Raw genomic sequence first — 20,558 nt, 5'->3', positions numbered from 1 at the left:
ATCGTGTCAGGTGCGTTTTGAATGAATGTTGTTTCAAAAATGGTAGCAATCACAAGATGACCGGGACAGCGACAAGACATGAGTATCACAGATTAATTCATAGCTTCATGTAAAAATGACATTGCTGAAATGAATCACATGTTTAAGCACAAGAGTTAGGGTGGATCGAGGTAGAGATGGGTGGGAAATGTGGGGAGGGGCATAACTTACCTTGGAGTTAGACTGCAGATGGGGAGAGGATGAGGTAGAAGACAAAGATATGAGACGACAAGTGGAGGAGACGAGAGCACACAAAGGAAAGGTAAAAAAAAAAAAAGATACATTAGATCCACAAAATAAAAAACAACCACAAAAAACAGTACAGAGGACCCCGAGGAGATCACAGTGTATTCATTGTCAAACAGCATATGGGATATTACAGAGTCGCCTGTGACAGCTACTGCACTGCAGCCTGACACAGATACAGTAATGCAGGATGCACCTTCTCTGAAATTACGGCACCGTGTGCATCTGCTGCCAAACCTTGGAGACATGCAGTCAGACAGGCACTAGTCAGCAGGGCGAAAGAAGAAGAGGGAAGACAGGTCTGAGTGGCCGAGCAATAGGAAGGAAAGCCAACCGTGGTTAGACCGGGAGAAGGAGTGAGCTACTGGGAGAATTAGTCATGGATGCAGGGAGGTTCAGACAGAAAAGACCCAACTGGACTGACACACTTCACGATTAAGGGTTCAGTCCAGACCCTACCTACTACAGCACCTCACTCACAGACGTGTGTAGACTTGGAGACTCAGCTCTGTTCATGCAGGTCACTAGGCTGTTTCCCTTTGTATCGGTTAGAGCAAGCTTGGAAGGGTGAAGGGGAAGGAGAGCAGGAAGGTTGGCAATGAGAAAAAACCACAAGAAGAGAGAGGGGCTGTCAGGGGAGAGTTACAAAGTGTGAGGGTAAAGGGGGAGATGGGTGGATACAATGAGCTGAGGAAGCAAGAAGAGGCCTCAGCTCTGGATGGAATTATCTTGTATAGGTTGCAACAGACAACCAACGCCACATAAAGACACAAAAACGCGAATGTGTGCATCTGTTAGTGTGTCAGTGTGTATTTGCACTTAACAAAGCACACTGAAGGACAGAAAATATAACATAGTCAACAAAATGGATGAAAAACGAAAGGTGAGTAGGGAACAACACGCTTCTAATGCAGTATATATGCAGTCTTTACATCATCAAATATCTATATATATATGCACACTTTTTGACAGGGGCTTTCAGTTAAAACTGTGAACATTTCAAAGTCAAATCTGTGAAATGTCGTTACTAGTTTGCTGCATCCCTGGTGTGATTTTCTTTTTGTGGGACTTTACTATGCATCATTACAGAAGCAGGCCACAGCAGCAAACCAAGCATGAAGTAAAGTCTACCGTTAAGCCAATCCAAAGTAAAGCACAGATTATACTATATGAACGCCTTTGAAGTACAAATCCTGAACTCAAAACGTCCAAACATGTTATTAATTTGGATCATTAAGACTTACAATATTTGAGTCACACAGTTATTTTTGACGTGGTGCTGGTTTGTCATTGTAATGTGATTTGTCAATTTACTTTATTCCCCATTCTGTCATCAGTTCAGGCTTAGATGACTTTTAATGATGGTTGCCACATGCAGTTTGGAAAAATAATAAACGTGCTGCCTAAACTCTCTCACACTCACACAGAGTAGTTCAAAAACATTCATGGCACACATGCATACCGTTGAGTAAACACAAGAGTAATAAATAGAAGCAAACATGAATCCAGGGATCTTTGCATCATGTGTGCGGTACAGCGCTAACACCACCGATTAAAAACAGCCCGTCACTCTGATACAAAGTGATGTGAATCCTTCAGACAGCAGGCAGACCCAGGCACACAGGTGAAACCAGATGCAGTTGCAGCAGTCGCAGTCCGAGACTTTAACCACGCAGCCGAGCAGAAAGTGCCAGGGCAGAGCACTCACTTTCCCAGGAAATCCCACACCATGCCCCCTATCTGCTGGGGGGCTGCGGACACTGAAGGGAGCGGGTCAGGGGGAGCTCTGCCACCGGGACGAGGGGCGGGGCGAGGGGCAGTGGAAGGGGGGCTGGTGTCGGGGCGCACAACAGAAAAGGAGCCCGGGAGATGGTGGAGAGATTTAAAAAAAGGGAGGGTTGAGTTGTCGATTGAAAAAAAGATCAATGGCAGAGGTTGAAGGAGGGATAGGTGGGCATGAAACAGATGATAGAAAGGTAAAAGGGATAGAAAAGAGTGGGTAAAGTTGGCAAAAAAGGAAAAGAACAGTCAATTAATTGAAAACCACCAACAAATGAGCATGAGACAAAAATTAAATGGACCCTGTTGCTATAAGGAAGAGCAAATAGAACTTTTTTTCACTGCATGGTACGGCTCTACTCAACTCTTAACGCCCTCTTTCTTCTCTAGACAGAGCTAATGTGTCATTTTCATGCAGTCCATTCAGTCTTTATTTCATCATTTTAAATTCCAGCCAAAGTGAATGACGATGGTTTCCTCCAACAGCTGAACCAAAGCCAAAAGCTTCTAGTGTTGAGGCTCAAGACCACGTACCACACTGAGAGGTGAGCCAAGAGCTGATGAGGCCACCAGCTTTATTTATGTGGTCCATTAACTGAAATCAGTTTGACCTCTTCCATTATGGGGGTGATTGAGTGGCACTTTGTGTTCAAATATCACATCTCACATAGCGTCACAACTTCAACAGAGAGCCTTCTGTGTGTGTCTCAACAAGCAGCCGAAATGATTGTCCATCAAAGGGTGTATTTCTGAGTGTAAGACCAGGTCTGGGTTCAGTGCAAGACAATGTGCTTTCTCAAATTCACAATACCAAACACCACAGAAGAAATTATCTACATACAATATAAACAAACATTTGGGATAATAACAAATTAACACAAATTACAAAATAAATGTTTTGGAGTTTTTTGTGTGATGCAAACAATAAGGCAACATTTAAAACAAATATACAGATAAAGCCATAACTATCTATGTCCACAGCAGCAACATAGCACTTTGAGTAAGAGAGAAAATAAATCACTGGATTCTTTAAATCATGTTGTGCTCCTATAATGAATGTTTGCATTATTGTATATCATAGTTTGAAAGCCAGAAGGGGTTTGTTAGAGGATAGTATGTTTATGCAGAAATCTGATTATATATGTTACTATACCAAAAGTGAGGTATAACATCAGTGTAAAGTTAAGGTTAAGATGCCTTTGAATACTTTCGCCAACTTGTCCAAGCAGTCAAAGTTAATTACCTTTCCAGCTCAGTGATTTTCTTGTCCTTGTCATTCTTTTCAGTCTCCACCTCTCGCAGGATGTCCAGGAGCCTCTCCACCTCCGTCTGAGACTTGTTCGCCTCGTCCTTGTAGTAATTCACCTCCTTCTCCAGCAGCTTCACTCGGTCCACGTACTCCGGGTTCCCTCTGGGGCCGGTCTGATGATCCACCTCATGGGCCTTCTGCATCCACGTGCCAGAGAAAGACACAAACATGCACGCAAACCACAGATACACTCAGTTAACATTATAACATCAACATAATCATGCAGCACAGCACAGCATGTGTTACTGCCCACTGAAGAGAGATACACGCGGTACATTGCAGTCCATCATTGTCTTATATTAACCACTCCCCTTGCACTCTCTCTTTCCCTCTCTGTTTCTGAATGAATATAGCAGAGTCAAATGTTGTGGACAAGGGCATCATTACTGGTGCTGGCTCATTAGCTTTAACAGAGCTATTATTTAGCTCCATTTAACAGCCCTCTGAGACTGCCAGACACTTCCCCCACTTGGTGAGTGTGCAGAATACAGGATTGGGTATGTATGTGTTTGTGTCTTGTGTCAAAAATGGTAACAAATTAGTGGCAGTGGAAAGATAAATTGTGATTCTGTCTCTTTCTGTCACAAACTAAACACAGCTCTACTGCTTGGTCAATATTGACTTATCTCACTACTATTGCAACAGTTTGTAACTCTTCATGAAGTACATTACAGTGGTACACATCACCCTCGAGACAATATGCAGCCACACGTCAACACAGGTCGCAAAAGTGCAAAGTTGTACAGAGCCAGAGAGCAACCACCAAAACACTGCAGAGATCTCCAACCACGGCTGACACCTCAGCTAACCACACCACACTGTGACGAAAGAAAGCGTGGCAACACCAACAGTGACAACATGCAACAAGGTCGACCACGTCATGCAAACCCAACGAAGCTGCACAGTCTTTGTGATTGTCAGTCAAAAGAATGGAGAATACGTTTCATATTTTAAGCATGAGGAGTGATGTCAGGATTTTACTTGTGGGAGATTTCTTTCAATGATTCAAATTGCAAAAATGTACATCGTTATTATAGATCCACCAATTCATGTGAGGGCATTTCAAAATAACCTTGTCAAAATAAATGTTTTGGATATAGAAATTAGGCTCCATTCAGCCTGCCGTTTAAGATGTCGAAAGCCAAGGATATTTTTAGGATGTGTTCAAAGATTGTAAAAACACACTATAGCTACTGTACTTATAAACTCAACAAAAATCTGTCAAAGATACACGTGATGTTGTTATCAGCTTTAAAAATCGATTATCAGTGCACCCCTTGAAACTATTTTACGCCTGACCTGGATCTGAGATTCTTAAATACACTGTATTCTGTAAAAGACAAAAAAAAGTTATAATCCACATTTTATCTCCGTCGTCTTTAAACATATTTCAGTTATGAAAACGATAAAAAAAAGGTCAGCTTCACACTTCGAAACCTGTTGCACTAATGTGCAAGAAGAAGAAAACACACTGTAGTTAAATACACTAGCAACAGATAAACCAGCTACAGACCACTATTAATAAAGTTCAGAATACACTTGAAATACTGTGTAATAAGCACCAGCTTCACCATGTGTCACAACACAAACAGTTGCACAGGACTCTGAGTGCAGTGTAAAGCTCACTATATCAGTACGGTGTGATGATCAACATGTGTCTGGTGGCTCGGAGGTGTAAGCAGAACCTGCGCTGACGGCTGGCATGATCACCATTTAGCATGTTTCAAAGACGTAATCAGTGGTCCTCATGCTTTCAATATGTGCCTCAGAGAGCTCAAGAGAGGGACTTACAGGATTTTTCATGTGACTGAATAGCTGCTCAGCTTGCTACATTGAAAACGGAAGGGTTGAGGAAGGGAGCGGGGCGGGAGAGTAAGTGTTAGGATTTAGTTGAGCCAGAGGAGGGAACAGCAGGATCAGACATGTCACAATACATGTTGGACAGAGCAGTAACATAGTGTCAGTACAGCACACGTTGTTACAGGTTAGGGACAACACAGCACAGACAAATGTAGAGGGACAGACATGGGGATAGTCTGTGGGTGATGGAGTAGGAGGAGGCGGAGGACGTATTTTATGGACTGCCTGCTCCCTGCAGCAGGCCTAAGCAGTGCAGCCAATCACAGCAGCGAGGGCCTGGTGTTATTATCATAATCAACTGTGTTTATATAAGGCAGGTTCACACACTTCCGTATGAAACTGAAAAAAGGATTAAAAGTCTTCACATTTCCTTATGTTTAATGGCAAAAAGTGCATTCTGTTGAGGAATTGGAGATTATCCATTGAGAATCACCCTCTATGGCAGTGATTCTCAAATAGGGGTACGCGGACCCCTGGGGGTACTGCAGGGGTACTGCAGGGGTTACGCGAGATTTAAAAAATAAAATAAAAAAAAGGTTAATTAAAAAAATACCATGCATGATTACAAAAATAATCTTAGTACAATAAGTTAAATAGAAAACACAATTTTATATAAAATATTCCTAGAACCACCAAGGGGGTCCTCATATAAACATGTCAAATGTGTGTATCGTATTTTATAGTTTTTCACAATATATCATTTTGTTCATTGGTTTGTTAAACATATTACTTCAATTGAAAAACTCCTTGGAAAAATCTGTTTTATAAAAATGTCGTTATGTTATTTTTTTTCATGCATGAAGATGAAAATATCCTTAGTTTGTTGTAATGCATGCACGAAGGAGTTAATAAATCACACACTGAGGGAACATCACTATATTGTAATTATTTATATAGGCTTTTTCGATCAAAAATGTTCGGGGTCGGTCAGGGGATACTTGGCTGAGAAAATGTTTCAAAGGGGGGTACATTACTGAAAAGAGTTTGAGAAGCACTGCTCTATGGAAACAACACCTTGTACGATGTGAGGGTCTAAAGCAGGGCTTCTCAAACTCAAGGGGGGGGGACACTTTACTGGCATTGATCCGGACCAGTGACCTTGTATAAAGTTCGCAACTGGACCTTTAATAAAAAAGTTTGAGTACCCCTGGTCTAAAGGACAGAGGGTGTCGTTTTCTCATACTGATATTCTGCACAAGCTGTGCTGTTGTATTTGCTGTAAAGTGTCCTTACTGTAGGGTCTTTTTATTATATGTACAGCACTTTGGCTCGACCAAAAATCGTTTAAAAATGTGCTATATAAATAAAACTTGATTTGATTTGATTTGATTTGAACACACAGCAAGAAGGCCTGCCACAATCACTGCTTTTGTTAAAAGAAAATATAGAAAAATGATCTGATGTTCTTGTCCATATTGTACGATAAGTTGATAACGATATAGTGAGAGGCCTTGGTGCAGAAATACTGTAAATTAGTGGAGAAATATAAAAAACACAAAACTCTTTTTAATAACTTGATAGTCTCTTTCGAAGTGGTTCCAGGACTTAAGGTGAGCTAATATTTTTCCTTTCAGTGGTGACGCACAGTGGTGAAATTAATGGAGGGCATTTGCAATCTCCGCTCAGGGCAGAGAAGCTATGCATAGTTCAGCCAAAGTTAAAGCATTAATCATACATAATGAAGACTAAAATAAGCAATTTCTCTCTTTGATACCTTCTTCATCTGTGTATAACCTTTTCATAAAGATAATGTTTTTTTCATTTTCATTTTTAAAATTCATTTTAATTGGTTTTAATTTGTATGCAGCCAATGGGTATATTGACTGGGTGTAAGGGTGTAAGGGTTAAACTAATCAGATGTATGTGGGAGTTGACTTGAAAATGAAAAATGAAATCTATGTTTTGAGTGTGTTCAGAGCATCGGTTACAAAGAACAACAACTGTACATTTGAAAGTAAAAAACGTTTGACCTTTGAAACAGTAGGTGACAAACACATTTTTATAAAGCCTTGTAGTTATTGCTCTTTAACTTTTCTTAAACTTAGATGTCAATTTCAGATGTATATCATGTGAAGATCTACTACATGGTCTTTGCAATCAGATTGTAATGCCAACAGAGGTTTCACCCTGATGTTGGACTGCCTCTTTCAATGCAACAACATGTGGACAGAATGATAGAGCTTTACGTCCAGTATAAAAACAAATGGAATAGTAAATTCCTGTTTCATAGAATAATAATGAGATCTACACATTAGCACGATGAGTCAAATGTGTACTTTGAAATGCACCCTTACCTTCTGCAACTGCGTCTCCAACTTACTACACTCCTCTTTTTTCTGCTCGATGGCGATCTCCAGTGTTTTTAGCTTTGATTCCTTCTTGAGGCTAGAGGAGGCCAAAGACGAAGCATGATCCTTCAGATCGATGAGGCTGGACTGCAGGGGGACAGACAGCGCAGAGAGTTAGCACAGGTTCAAACCAGCGGGTCAAACTAGGACAAAGTGACACAGGTTACATACAAAGTGAGGGCCTACTGATAGAAACAGGAAAGATATGCAGTCAAGTACAGCAGAGCAGAGTAGTAGAGAAACAGATGCAGCATGTCTTTGCTCCATGCGTACTCACTGACCTCTTTCTCTGTTAGTTCTATCTGAAGGCCGTTGACCTTCTCCTTCAGATCCTTGTTCTCCTTCCTGTAGGAATCCACTTCATCCAGACGTTCTCTGTCTTCCCTCTCCCTTTGGTCCTTTAAACGCTCTATAATCCTCTCCTAACACACAGAGACATACAAACAGAGTTAAATGAAATACACTTGAGAATGCTTTAAAGAAACATCTTAAGAATGACCAAAGTCTTAGCTCAGTGTGAGAAACAAGACACATATCAAGCGACTTAAGAATTAAGTGTAAAGCGCTAAGAACTTTAAGTTGTATGAGGTGTCATAAACAACAAGTTCAAGTTTGCAGAGTTGGGTTTGATCCAAGGAAAAGTTTGGAAAATATGCTTATTAGCTTTTTGCTGAGACTTATACTTGATGATTGATACCAGTCATGTGTATCTTGTTTGTTAAATCTGTACAGAAACGGCCACACGTCAATAATGTTGTCGTGCAGCAGGTGTTTACATCTCAACTGTGAACATTGCATCCTCCCTAATGCTGCCGTTTTGTACCATACCTTCTCTGACAGAGCCTCCTCCAGGGTCGCCAGGGCAGTGTCTGTGTTACTGGAGTCGGTCTGCAGAGACTTGACCCGGTCCTTCAGATTCCCCAGCTGCTTGTCTTTGTCTCGCAGCTGCTCCTGCAGATTCTCAATCTGACACAGGGAGGACGAGGTGGCACAGGGACGGAAAAAGGGAAAGAAGCAGCAGGTGTAAAAAGCATGACTTTAAACCAGAGTGCTTAACGTTGCTTTAAGAGCTGGACTCAGAGATTATGAAAGTCTTTGATGATTAATACCCTCTACAGACAACGTCATGTTCATAGTTTGAAATGTGCAAGGGCTTTACAACGAAGCATTCCCATTAAAAACATCAAAAACTGCCAGACTTTGAGGAGTTTAGGAAGTCGAACTAAAAATAGAACAGAATATAAATCAAGCAGCAATCTGTTAGAACTATGCATTGAGACTAATGTAAAAACACAGCTATTTAAAAGACATTAAAACATGTGCGCTGATCTAATATACTATACTATATGGTTGACACAACAGAGAAATACAACCAAATAACCACATCAGGAGAAATCACGAGAGATGTCAAAGAGAGGGATACAAGTAGATGGATGAGAAAGAGGAGGTGTGTTAGAACAAGGGGAGAGAAAGAAAGGGAATGGGTGAGCGGGTCAGTGAGAGAGAGGGAGTAACACTTAGTGAGTATTTATAGCACACACACACACTAGAGGCAGTGAGGCAGAAATATCTTCTTGCTTGACTTTCTATGGACACGTTTCCCCTGAGAGCAGAGACTCTAGTCTTAATGGAGATAGTAACTATTCTGTTTTATCTTTTCACAGAGTGACTGGTTTTGTTCAGGACACAGAAATCTGACATGAACAATTGCCCAACTCACCACTCATTTAAAATGTCCATTTATATCTGGAGTAGGTCAACATACACCTGCACCTCCTCACCATAGTTCATTGTAACAGATGAATCATGTAGCAATAACTCAGAGTGGTTAGTAAATGGTACTGACAATTTCCTCAGTTTGTAGTCACACTTTTTGACTTTTAAACTCCTGTTATCCACCCAAAAGGGCAGGCCTTTTTTTTTGATGTTCACCTTTTTCTGCAGGACATTGATCTTCCTTTCTTTGACCTCCAGCATGTCCTTCATATCCCTGATTTCTCCGGCGAGAGTGCCCTTCTCCTCCGTCAAGTCCTGCAGCTGCTTGGTTTTCTTGTTCAGGAAGGACTCTTTCTCCTCCAAACGCAGACGCAGAGCATCTACCTGAAGCACGACACAGCCAAACACACCCAGTGCTGTGAGTCTACTTACAATACAATAATCTTACATCATTTGTATTTGATGGTAAATGAGTCACAAGGAATTATAAGACAAACATAGGCACAGCTAATACTGGCTTTTAGGTATTAATCCATTTTAACTTTATCTCTATGTCATTCAAAGGAGCATAGGTCCTGAGCGAGTATTTCGTAGTATGGGAATGATGTAAGGTGGATGCATTACAGTAAGAGTAATGCATCCACAGTTAGTTATTTGTTAGTGTAGCTATTTAATGGTTATGAGATGTGCTTTGACAGTGCACTTCTCATTTCTATATATTTGGTGGAGCCCTGAGTCACAGTTTAGTTTGAAGTCCCAGAGTAAATGAAGTGCTGATATGATTTGCAGTAATACGCCTCGGGCTCAGGGCTAGCCTCTTATTTGCTCGGTTTGGTTTGGAGTAGGACATTTTTTTGTGTGGCAGTGAATTGTTATGTTTATTTTCTTTATGTTTTAAGGGTTTTTCTGTTACCTCTGTTTGAAGGATGGCAGCACGTTGCTCCTTGGCAGTGAGAGACTCTTTGAGCACCTCGATATGCTGTTTGCAGTCTGAGTTCTGGTTGTTGAGAGTCTCTAGTTTTGTCTGCAAGGCCAGCAGCTCCGACTCCTTCTTTGACAACTCCTGCTTCAGCTGGTCAATCTACAGACGACAACCATTGCAATTAGCAATGCATATGTGGGGGTATGACAGAGACAATGAGTGGGAAACAGTGAGCCAGTCAGTAAGGCTTATGCACTATTTTCATCAACACGCTCTCTCATTAAAAATGCATTTGGGACTGACTCTCCTGCATTTGTCATATATTATACATCATCTCTATTCATGATTAATGAAAGAGGTCTAAAAATAGAATAACAAAACTGTGGCTGATCCGCGCATGTAAACACAGGGCCAAAGCTCCTGAGAGACATATGAGCCTTAGAGAGCAGCAGACACACACACACCTTGATACAATAACAGATTTCAGGTGGCCCTGCTGGTGTAGCTCCAACTGCTAAAACACAAGTTATCATGACGTAATGTAGCATGCACTGATAGAAACTCTCACTGCTCTGAAAACTACACAGGTGAAGCGGTAATGTCCTAATGCCGACATTACGATTCTTGGCAGCACAATAATAAAGTACCCAGCTTTTATAAGCAATTACGAAAGAAATGTTAAGTATTGTATTATGCCATATAACTCCCTTGCTGAGTTTGCCTTAGTTGGTATCCTTGGTACGCTGATTTATTTAAAAGAAACAGAAGCTTCTCTCAGATAGTTGCCAACAGAACACTTTGTTGATAAGACAAAATGCTAAAGCAGCTTATTTAAAAGACACACAGCTTTGTTTAGTATTCTCCTCGCTGCACAGTCATATCTGTACCGAAACGACTCAACTGTGTTGGTTTTTCAGCCATATTGTCATAGGATCTACATTTCATGCAGAGTGCAGAGCCTATATACCTTGGTCTTCATGAACTTGGAGTGGTTTTTGTAGACCTCCATCTGTTTGATCTCCTCCTCTCTGTCCTCTGTGTTCAGCAAGCCGTTCGCCTTCAGCATTTGGATCTCATCCTCCAGGTCTCGAATGTTGCGCTCCAGAGAGGCAATTTTGGTGTCCTGCACACAAACATGCAGAGGAGACACACCTCAAAATCCAGACTGGCATGTCCAAAAGTTGCACGCTGCAAATGAATGTAAGCTAGATACAAGAGTCCAGGACAGAAAGAAAGAGGGAGACTAAAAGACAGAGGGAGGAAGAGAGAAAGATATGTAGCGAGATAAAAGAGTGGAAAAAGCTCTGGAAGACGCTGAGAGCAACTGCGGTATCTGTTGGTCAAATCAGAGGCTTTCTGCTCAGCCCCTTGCAGCAGCTCAGAGGATTAATCACCATTAGGAAATATTGAGCAGACATCCAGCATGGAGAGATTAGCCCAGGATGGACGAGAAACGAGCAGAGGGAGAGGAAGAAAGTAACAAGGCGTAGCTTTTGCCGTAGTTGCTTGCAGATCGATGCAGAATCCAGGCTCTGGACTGCGACTGTGAGTGCAGCTTTAGCTTCACGGCTTTTTAAATAAATAATACAACGTCTTTAAGATTAGCCATGGTCCATCAACCTCTCCAGCAGAGCATAGAGCAACCTTGTTCCTTCCTGTCTTTCTCTCTTTTTGTGTCTCTCCTCCTCTCCTCCTAGTGGCTCTGAACTCATGAACCTGTGGCCGTAAGCAGGGTCAGTCCCGCTGCAGAGGAACATTGGAACTGTGTCGGAATGATGATTGACAGACGACCTGAGCACTGCACATGTACTTCGCCCTGACGCTGCATCTCACCTCAGTGTTCGTGTTTACGAGACGAACATCAATGAACTAACATTGCTGCAATAGATATAAGACGGCGTACCTTCAAAGGAGGGGGAATTTATTCCATCCACATGTAATCACTGGTACATCGACCTGGTCAGTAAATCTTACTCTTTACCTCTCTTCCCCTGCCTCTTTCCATCTATCTCCCTGCAAACTGGCCTCTCGCTGTCATAAACAACCACACCTGTTTCCATGGTAGCAGCAGGCAGGCTATATACTGTGCACTGTCTCTGGTGAGTGAGCAGGAGAGGGCGGGAGGGATGTAGGGTAGACGGGGAGGGAGGATTATTCGTGCCTCAGCATCAGCATCCACACAGCAGAGGGAGTGGAGGAGAGGGGAGAGATGCAGGGTCTTCCTGCACAGCACAGGGGGGAGGAGGCGGGTCTTCCCTCGCTCTGTATGCAAATCAACAGTATCCCAGAGCACAGATGTCACATGACCGCATCGGGGGAAGGCTGAGGCCTGCACAGTGCCGACCCAGCCGAGAGAGAGGGGCTGTGTCAGCTCAGCGATGATGTCATGATTTATTTTTGAGGAAGTGATGTCAGGCCTCTGCAGTGAGGCTGCCGGAGAGTACAGCCATACAACACTTGTTGATCTGAATAAGCATTTTTATATAACATATTGATTACAACTGAATCAGATTTTTGTATGTATTCAAATGTAGTGTGTATGTGAAATGTAATTTGCTTGATCTAAAGGCTAAAGAAAATTATACTTGATGATGGGTGGGGTCTCTCAACTGTCTTTCTTCTTGAATATTTTCTAATGTAATATGAATGCTTGTCCGAGTATTTAAGTATCCCTTAACCTTGTTAAAGTTACATTAAACATTATATACATATTTTTTTTGTCATATTTGAAGATAAGTATTCAAATCCAAGAAGATGCATTCATACATTATTAGTACTGCACAACCAGCTTAAATATAATTTAAAAAATCCAAATATGTGCATCATTTGATACCGTTTTGCTTAATAATTCAGTTAGGCAATTTTAGTGTTTTCAAAAAAAGATTGTGTGCGTGTGAAATAGTTTGAAGCACTGCAAATTTCACAATGCCAAACTAAATATAATCAGGCTGAATTGTTGGACCTGCAGTCTCTGATATTGAAGAGTTCATTTTAGAAATGTCGGTTGCCATGACCAGCTGCTGCATCTCTTCGGCGAGGGACGACAGCTGTAATATTGAACAGTAATATTGATTCTAGTTGATGTTTACACAACTGCTTTGTGAACAGAAACACAGTCTGTGCATGTCTGTGTGTGAGAGTGTGTTCATTATTGACTCAGCTGCTGATCTTCACAATAACAACAGAAGATTCAGCAGAACACACAGGCCTGTTAAGTCATACAGCAGCTTACATAATACAAGGCCTGTTAATGCTAGTGACTCAAACACAACATCTGTATTTTAACATCTGGTTCTAGACAGACTGTCAATTATTAGCTTGTTTGAAGTCTGTAAACTGTCAGATAGTTAGTAGTAGTTACTCCACTATTCTAAAGAACACTTCAATGGACAATTTCAATGGGGACTGCTGTAGTGGGTAATATCCTGGCTGTATATTGTGCGTCTGGTTCTTACTTTCATCTCTATGATGGTCTGCAGGGCCTTGGTTTTGCCTGGATCCTGGTGCAGCTGATTTCTTCTGTGCAGTTCCTTTTAGAAAAGATGCATTATTATGTGGCACAATTACAGCAGAATCTAGTGTTAACGCAACAGAAAGCACGATTATATGACTAAAATTGACTTAAGGGAAAAAACACTACTAAATTCATATAAAGGCACATTACACATGTAAAGTGTTTACGTTACATAACCAATATGATACAATATGAGCCGCAGAATAAAGCATATTAAATCGACACTGCCCTCTAGTGATGAAAAGTGAAAACAGTTAGTGTTCAGTCTTATACAGTTACCCCCATATATTAATATGAACTGAACCTGGTCATAGAGTACCTCTCGTAGATGGATGTTCTCCTTGTCCTTTTGATCCAGAATAACCTCCAGGTGTCCGAGCTGGGCCTCTGCCTCAGCAATGCGCCTGGCTCTCTCCTGCTCCTCGTCCTCGGACACCCTCCCGGGCCCCGGTGGCAGCCCTTTGCTCTGCAGCATCTCCAGCAGCTTCTTTATGGACTCGTCCCTGGCACCCAGCGTCTGCTTCTGGGTCTCGATCCTCAGCTCCATCTCCTCAAGGGTCTTCCGCAGCAAGAAGAGCTCCTTGGCCTGCCTGTCGTGTTCGGCCTGCAGACGGCGGAAGTTCTCCTCCGTAAGCTCGATGCTGGAGAAATGGTCTGAGCGGTTCCCACCCTCCTGTTGAAGCAAGTGGTTCAAGTCTCTCTGTGTGCGCAGCTCATCCTGCAGAGCCTGGATAGTCATCTGGAGGTGCTGGAAGAGAGACTTTACAATTATTGAAATTAATATTAGATGTTACCACAATGCAACGTTTTTCATGGCAACACACATGAGGGTAAGCACATTTAAATACACTTCTTTAATGCAGTTGCACATTGTTCCGAGGAATAATGCTTCAGCTGGTTGGAAAGGGGGGGAACATATCACTTTCCAATCATTCGAAGCAAATAGACTGCAAACAAGTGATATTGTCAAAATACAATACGGCCTATTTAAGGACAATTATTATGTATCTTTTTCTTTAATCTATGTGCATGACAATACAGTTATTAATTCCCTATTCTTTTCACAAGTGAAGATTGCTCAATTTTTTTACATGTGAGCAGAACTAATAAGGGTGGTTATTGTGCTAATCTGAGTAAAAGACAACCCGGATGCTTCCCTGCAGTGCAGCAGAGAAGAGGATACAAATCATGTTTCAAACCTCTAAAGTCACATCCAATTATAGTGAAAAGAGGTCTATGAGCAATTTCATTATTTTTATCTTCAATTTCACTATGACCTTTTAACGTTACTGGACACTGTTATAATTATTATTATCATGTATTTATTTCAATAAAGACCATGCATACAAATACATTAATCTCAGAAAAAAGAGAAGAGATGAATTATGCCAGATTTGAGCTAATAGCTCATTTCCATTAGTATCATGTGATACTGTATCATTGCACTGTAGACGGCACTGTAATGTGTTGATTACATGCATTCTTGTTTGTGAAGAACGATGTACATGTCCAGAATCAAATTAATTATTATTATCTATTAAGCCTACTATATTTCTTTGTGTGCAGGGGTATTTTTTGTAGATTTAGGGGAGGAGTGTTATGGCCTCGTTTCTGTCACAGATTGCCTCAGGCTTGGTCTCTCCTGTTAACATTTTCCTACAGCAGATATCTCCAGAGAGAGATCAATCTATGTCCACAAAATGGCTCAATCAGGATTTAGAGGAGAGGAAACAGATTCTTACACCACAAACAAACCCACTTTACAGGCAGTCTGGGCTTGTAGGGTTTGCGTTACTACAGGGGGATCGACCACCAGACACGTTTGGATTGACACAATTCAACAAACAGTCACTTTTATCATTTCACAGTGTTAATAGGGTAACACATGAGGGTTCACAGGAAAAGGATGGAGTGTGAGCTGCTGTAAAGATTTCACTTCCTTTTTGAGGTTCATAGGAGAGGTTGTAATGATGCAAAGGGCTTGTCAGGTGTCTGAAAATACACAGCACACTGAAGGTGACTCTATGTTGTGCACACAACTCGTGGTGCAAACATAGGGACAAACCTTGTTTCTCCTGACATCCAGCATCTGCAGAGCATGGGCAGAATGAATAGAAAAACACATGTATGGTAAAAACAGAGCGTCAGAGCATGATAACAAAGAAACGGATGATAAACACAAAACAGCCAGAGATTTAAAATGAGAGACACGCAACGCAGCTGCTCGGTTATCAGCTCCAGCCCTGAATCAGAATATTATCATACTCACAATGAGAAATGTATTGAAAGACAACCTTTCTGGAAAGAGATGAAGAGTAGTTTTGAAATGGCTGTAAAAATGGTTCTGAGCAACGAGCATGATCTAACATTGACTTATCTTAGATGTATTCACTGGTCTAATATTGTTAACAATTATTTCTAGTAACATTGACTTAAAACATTGGTTTTGGTTTGATTTTATTCATCTATCAACAGCCTCCACATAACATACAGTATGTAGTCAAATATTAACAGTGCTAGTATAGTCGAAGCAGCAGTAGTAGTAGAAGTAGTTAGTGCTGTAGTAGTAATATTAGAAGTATTTTTAGCACTGTAAGTAAGGGTTTTGTCTTGATAAGATAAAGATGAGACAATATATTAGTGTTTAATTGTATTTGTTGAGGAGCTGAAACATTTATCAGTCTACATTGACTAATTTATTGTCAGTATATTACTTCTCCACTACTTGTGTGAAACATGTGCTCTTCCGACCATTGGGGGGCAGTGTTTGTGTTAGCAGAAGGAGTTGATAAAGGTTTCAGCTGACTGCAGGGCTGCTGCCATCTTTAACAGTTTTGGACATACTTATGGAAGTCAGTGACGTTAAATCCAGCGACAGAAACCACCTACCTAGTACATCTCAAATTCTGAATTTCATACCGAGTATAGCCTTACTTATTATTATGCTGTCACATGCCAACATTCCTGTTACATCTTGTAAATATAATGTATAACAATGAATGGATCCATACACTGTCCAAAACTTATTTTCCCTGACAAAAAACCCTTCAATACAACAGTTATTTTCCTCATAAAATAAAATTAACATGCTCCCTAAGTCCCTGTAAATATTGGCCTGCTGCTACACTGCTTATACAAAGTAATTACTATCAAACAGTGAAAGTGAGTCAAATGCAAACTCTTAAAACAAAACATTTTCTCTCTCCTCATATCTTCTGCCTTTAATCTGACCTGGCCTGCTTCCTCTACCCTACTCTGTTCTCCCTGATCAATAACCTGCTGTGTTGAACTGAACAGCAGAAGGCGGCCCAGGGAATCAATGTTTTTCAAACTGTGGGTTTAAATGAATTTATGGCCATTCCCCCTGACATCTGCAGCAGAACTGTTTTAGCTCCTGTGAGTCAGTCATCTTCTGCTGCACATCCTGCAAACAAATCTTCCAGAGGTTTCTGGAGTCCTGGAGAGATGTTGAGCTACAGTGCTCTTCTCTCTGACTGACACCGGGGCAGCCAGGGGTAACTGCCTGTCATAAATCCTTTTGTGCAGAGACACAAAATCCTTCTGAGAGCCCCATCGACTATTGAATTTTGTCAAATTTCACCTAAAAACTCTGTCAAGATGCCAAAGCTATGTGTTAAAGTGTTGGTTGATTAAACATGTAGTATTATACTTAATATTTCCCCCAAAAAACCTTAAGTCAAAGACTCTACAGGTAGCGGTTATTGTTATCTAACAATTAACTTGAACTTTGGCTAAGACACGTTATTAGTTTTGTAGATCATAAAACAAATATTGTACAAATGAGAAATTTGACCTGATGATGGGAGCAGATAAAAACAGTTTGGGGATCATTCAAAATACAATAATTGATCCCGGAGGGAACATGAGTGTCCGCTTACAATTTCATTAGAATCCATCTAATAGTTGATGATGCAATTCCCTTAAAACCACAAATGTCCGACTCATTGTGGAGCTAGAGGGAAAGTCGGGGGGTCAGCAATTCATTAGCATACATTTTGTTAGCACCATGTCTTTGCAAAACTTTCTGAAAAATGTATACTAGTTGCACCAGAGGATAAGTTTGGGAATCACCAAAGGCAGAAGCTTAACCCTTTGGGGATTACAAATATCCAGACTCAATTTCCTTCCAATTCATCCAATGATTTTGAAAATATTTCAGTCAGGGCCGAAGAGTTGGACATGTTAAAACATTAACATAAAAGCTACTCTGTGCATAGATTGATACTCAAAGCTGATGATATTCAAATTATTTTACAGGTGGCATGCAGGCACGAACAGCTATATCTGCTAAAGTATACTGCATATATGTGTGTGTTAAGAGAGAGTGGGCGTTTGCATCTGACAGATGGACAGCTCCAAAGTGCTGAGTCAGAGCATCCTACTGCTCACTACATCCCTAATCTCTGTGTTGTATGTCGTGACGGCTGACAATATACAATTACACCCACAGCCATGCCAGCAGACCAGGCATTTATTCATCTCCACTCAGCAAAAGAAAGGTAGAAATCAGCGTTAATGCAGAAATCTGAGTTGGAACAGCAAACAGGAGTGATGCTGAATTGTAAATTATATTTTCTTTACAGTACTTACAGAACTGTAAAGCAATAAGTGTTTTTCCAAGGTGCATGGCGCTATTTAATATGGTTTATTTATATTCCTGTTTGTCAGCTAAACAGTATAGGATGCGCCTGAGCAGATACTAGGAGTTCCCCTCATAAAACAGAACAGCCAACTGTGACAATGAAATATAGTTCAGTTTTATAAAGCCAAACAATGTCCTTTTCATTTACTGAGAGTCACTTTGAAGTGTAATAATAAGCGCACATTCAAATGTATAATTTAGAGAGTGCCTGCAAAGTATTTGCAGATTTCGACTAGGAAGAAAAATATATCATATGAAAAAGGGAAACATTTTAATCAAGAACCCAACAGGGTCATAAAATATATACCTAAATAATAATATATCTAAATTGTATATGATCAGCTATACAAGGATCTAACCTACTGTATGTTCTAGTAATGACAGCTATTTGATTTAATACTATGTCTTAAATCTTTCACTTTAAACTGATGCAAAATGCTCAATGATACACAGCCTCTGTGTAATGATGAAGTGAAGTCAGTGAGAGTCTGTAGACAGCCTTTCAGGGCAGGTAGTAAATAAACTATTCAGATAGATGAAAAGGCTGACTCTTCAACAGCAATGTCAACAAATTAACGCCTTTCAAATAGCACAAGTATTGTCATTCAAAATTATTTTCAAAAACTAGACTTGACAAGCTGACATGTGGGCATGAGATGACAGGAATCAAACTGCCAACCCTGGATAAGTTCATAACCATGAGTGGACTACCTCCTGAGCCACAGCAGCCTGTAAAAACTGTGGATTCACCGTCTTGTCTAATTCTCTTTTTCATGAATCACCTGGCCTCCTTTCAAAGAAGAACACATCTTTATTGCATTCTCGCTTTTCGTGTAAGATGGACATTTTTGCACTGTTAGCACTGCACTGGTCTAATCTAAAGACGTGCTCTTCCGAAGAACAAGACACAAGCAGAATGTAAAACATCCTATCCCTTTAGCTTTGTTCCTTCATTCTCCACTCCCATCTTAATCAATCAAATTCAATCAGATTTGTTTTGTAAAGCCCAATATCACAAATGTGTCTCAGGGCGCATCATAATGTGTACAGCATGAGACACTAAGTAAACGTGGAAAAAACTCCCAAAGGAACCTCACAATTAATGGGGAGTGTTCTTTCACACTGTACATGTTTTCCTGCTGTAATAGTTGAGACTCCTTATTTCACTACCTTATTTCCTCTGGCTTAAGCAGCAGCCATCTTACATGCTCACCGAGGGGGATGGTTACCAGGAAAAACCGATGAGCTCTTGTTCACATGATACTCCCTGAGTCAACTTGAGCTCACAATGTCATGACCTTTACTCATCATGTGTACAGTATGTGACTCCTGAAAGATCGTTTGCCACCAACTAGATCTAAATACAATACTATTTAAAAACAATAATAATCATAAAACGTCCTTTATTGATTTCTTAAATTAATTTAAGTTGTCTGAAACGGTACCTTTAAATATGCAAATTCATGCTTCTTTGGGTGAATTTAAGGAACATCTTCATATCCAAATAAAGAACGTTTTTTTTTAAAACCACAACGTATTAATATATATTTTCATTGTTTGGTTTTCAAAATAGCCAAAGCAGTCAAAACTGTCCATTGCATGACCATAAGGTTCTCGCTTTAACTCAACATACTGTGTGGGGTGCACACCTGCTTCACCGCATATGAATCACGTGTGCCAACGACTAAATGTGACTTTACCTCTCCCACACAAGAGACAGACGGGTGGTGATGACTAAACACCACACATTAGCAGCTGGCACGACTACAAAGGGGAGAAAGCTGTGATCATGAATTCAAACATCACTGTCCACATTAACACTACAGAAGTAATGTATTGGACGTGTAAGAGACCCAACACCCTATACTTTACTGAGACACAACAGTCCCCTCCTGAACAAATATTCCCCCTTTAAAGCACTGTGAGATGTAACATTCGGCAGTACAGAGTAAAGATTAAATAAAAACATGTCATGCCTTAGAGACAAGTATCCATGCATAGCAAAGGCAGTGTGATGAGAGGAAGCTCAGCCTCCATTTTGGGGCTTATGTGTTGAATAGGGCTGACTGGGTGGCTGAGCAGCAGTGGTCATGACTCAGTCCGCTCTACATGTAGCTCACAGACTTCCCTCCAGCAGATTTTGTCCAGCTTCAGCATGACAA

The 20,558-nt window shown here is 40.8% G+C and overlaps 1 protein-coding gene across 1 annotated transcript in view; it reads right to left on the bottom strand.

Annotated features, from left to right (window-relative positions):
- Positions 1–20,558, bottom strand: part of erc2 (ELKS/RAB6-interacting/CAST family member 2) — a 36,954-nt gene that overhangs the window by 8,410 nt on the left and 7,986 nt on the right. The window contains exons 3-13 of the mRNA XM_034138507.1: positions 14,053–14,493; positions 13,675–13,749; positions 11,187–11,342; positions 10,211–10,378; positions 9,514–9,681; positions 8,410–8,547; positions 7,863–8,003; positions 7,528–7,668; positions 5,165–5,200; positions 3,308–3,510; positions 211–222 (exon numbers count right to left, since the gene is read on the bottom strand). Of these exons, the coding sequence (XP_033994398.1) occupies positions 211–222; positions 3,308–3,510; positions 5,165–5,200; positions 7,528–7,668; positions 7,863–8,003; positions 8,410–8,547; positions 9,514–9,681; positions 10,211–10,378; positions 11,187–11,342; positions 13,675–13,749; positions 14,053–14,493 (1,679 nt within the window). The remainder of the gene's footprint in view (positions 1–210; positions 223–3,307; positions 3,511–5,164; positions 5,201–7,527; positions 7,669–7,862; positions 8,004–8,409; positions 8,548–9,513; positions 9,682–10,210; positions 10,379–11,186; positions 11,343–13,674; positions 13,750–14,052; positions 14,494–20,558) is intronic.

This window comes from Trematomus bernacchii, unplaced genomic scaffold (genome assembly GCF_902827165.1).
Source record: "Trematomus bernacchii unplaced genomic scaffold, fTreBer1.1, whole genome shotgun sequence".
Lineage (NCBI taxonomy): Eukaryota > Metazoa > Chordata > Actinopteri > Perciformes > Nototheniidae > Trematomus > Trematomus bernacchii.
This window is presented reverse-complemented; position numbering and strand designations above follow the sequence as displayed.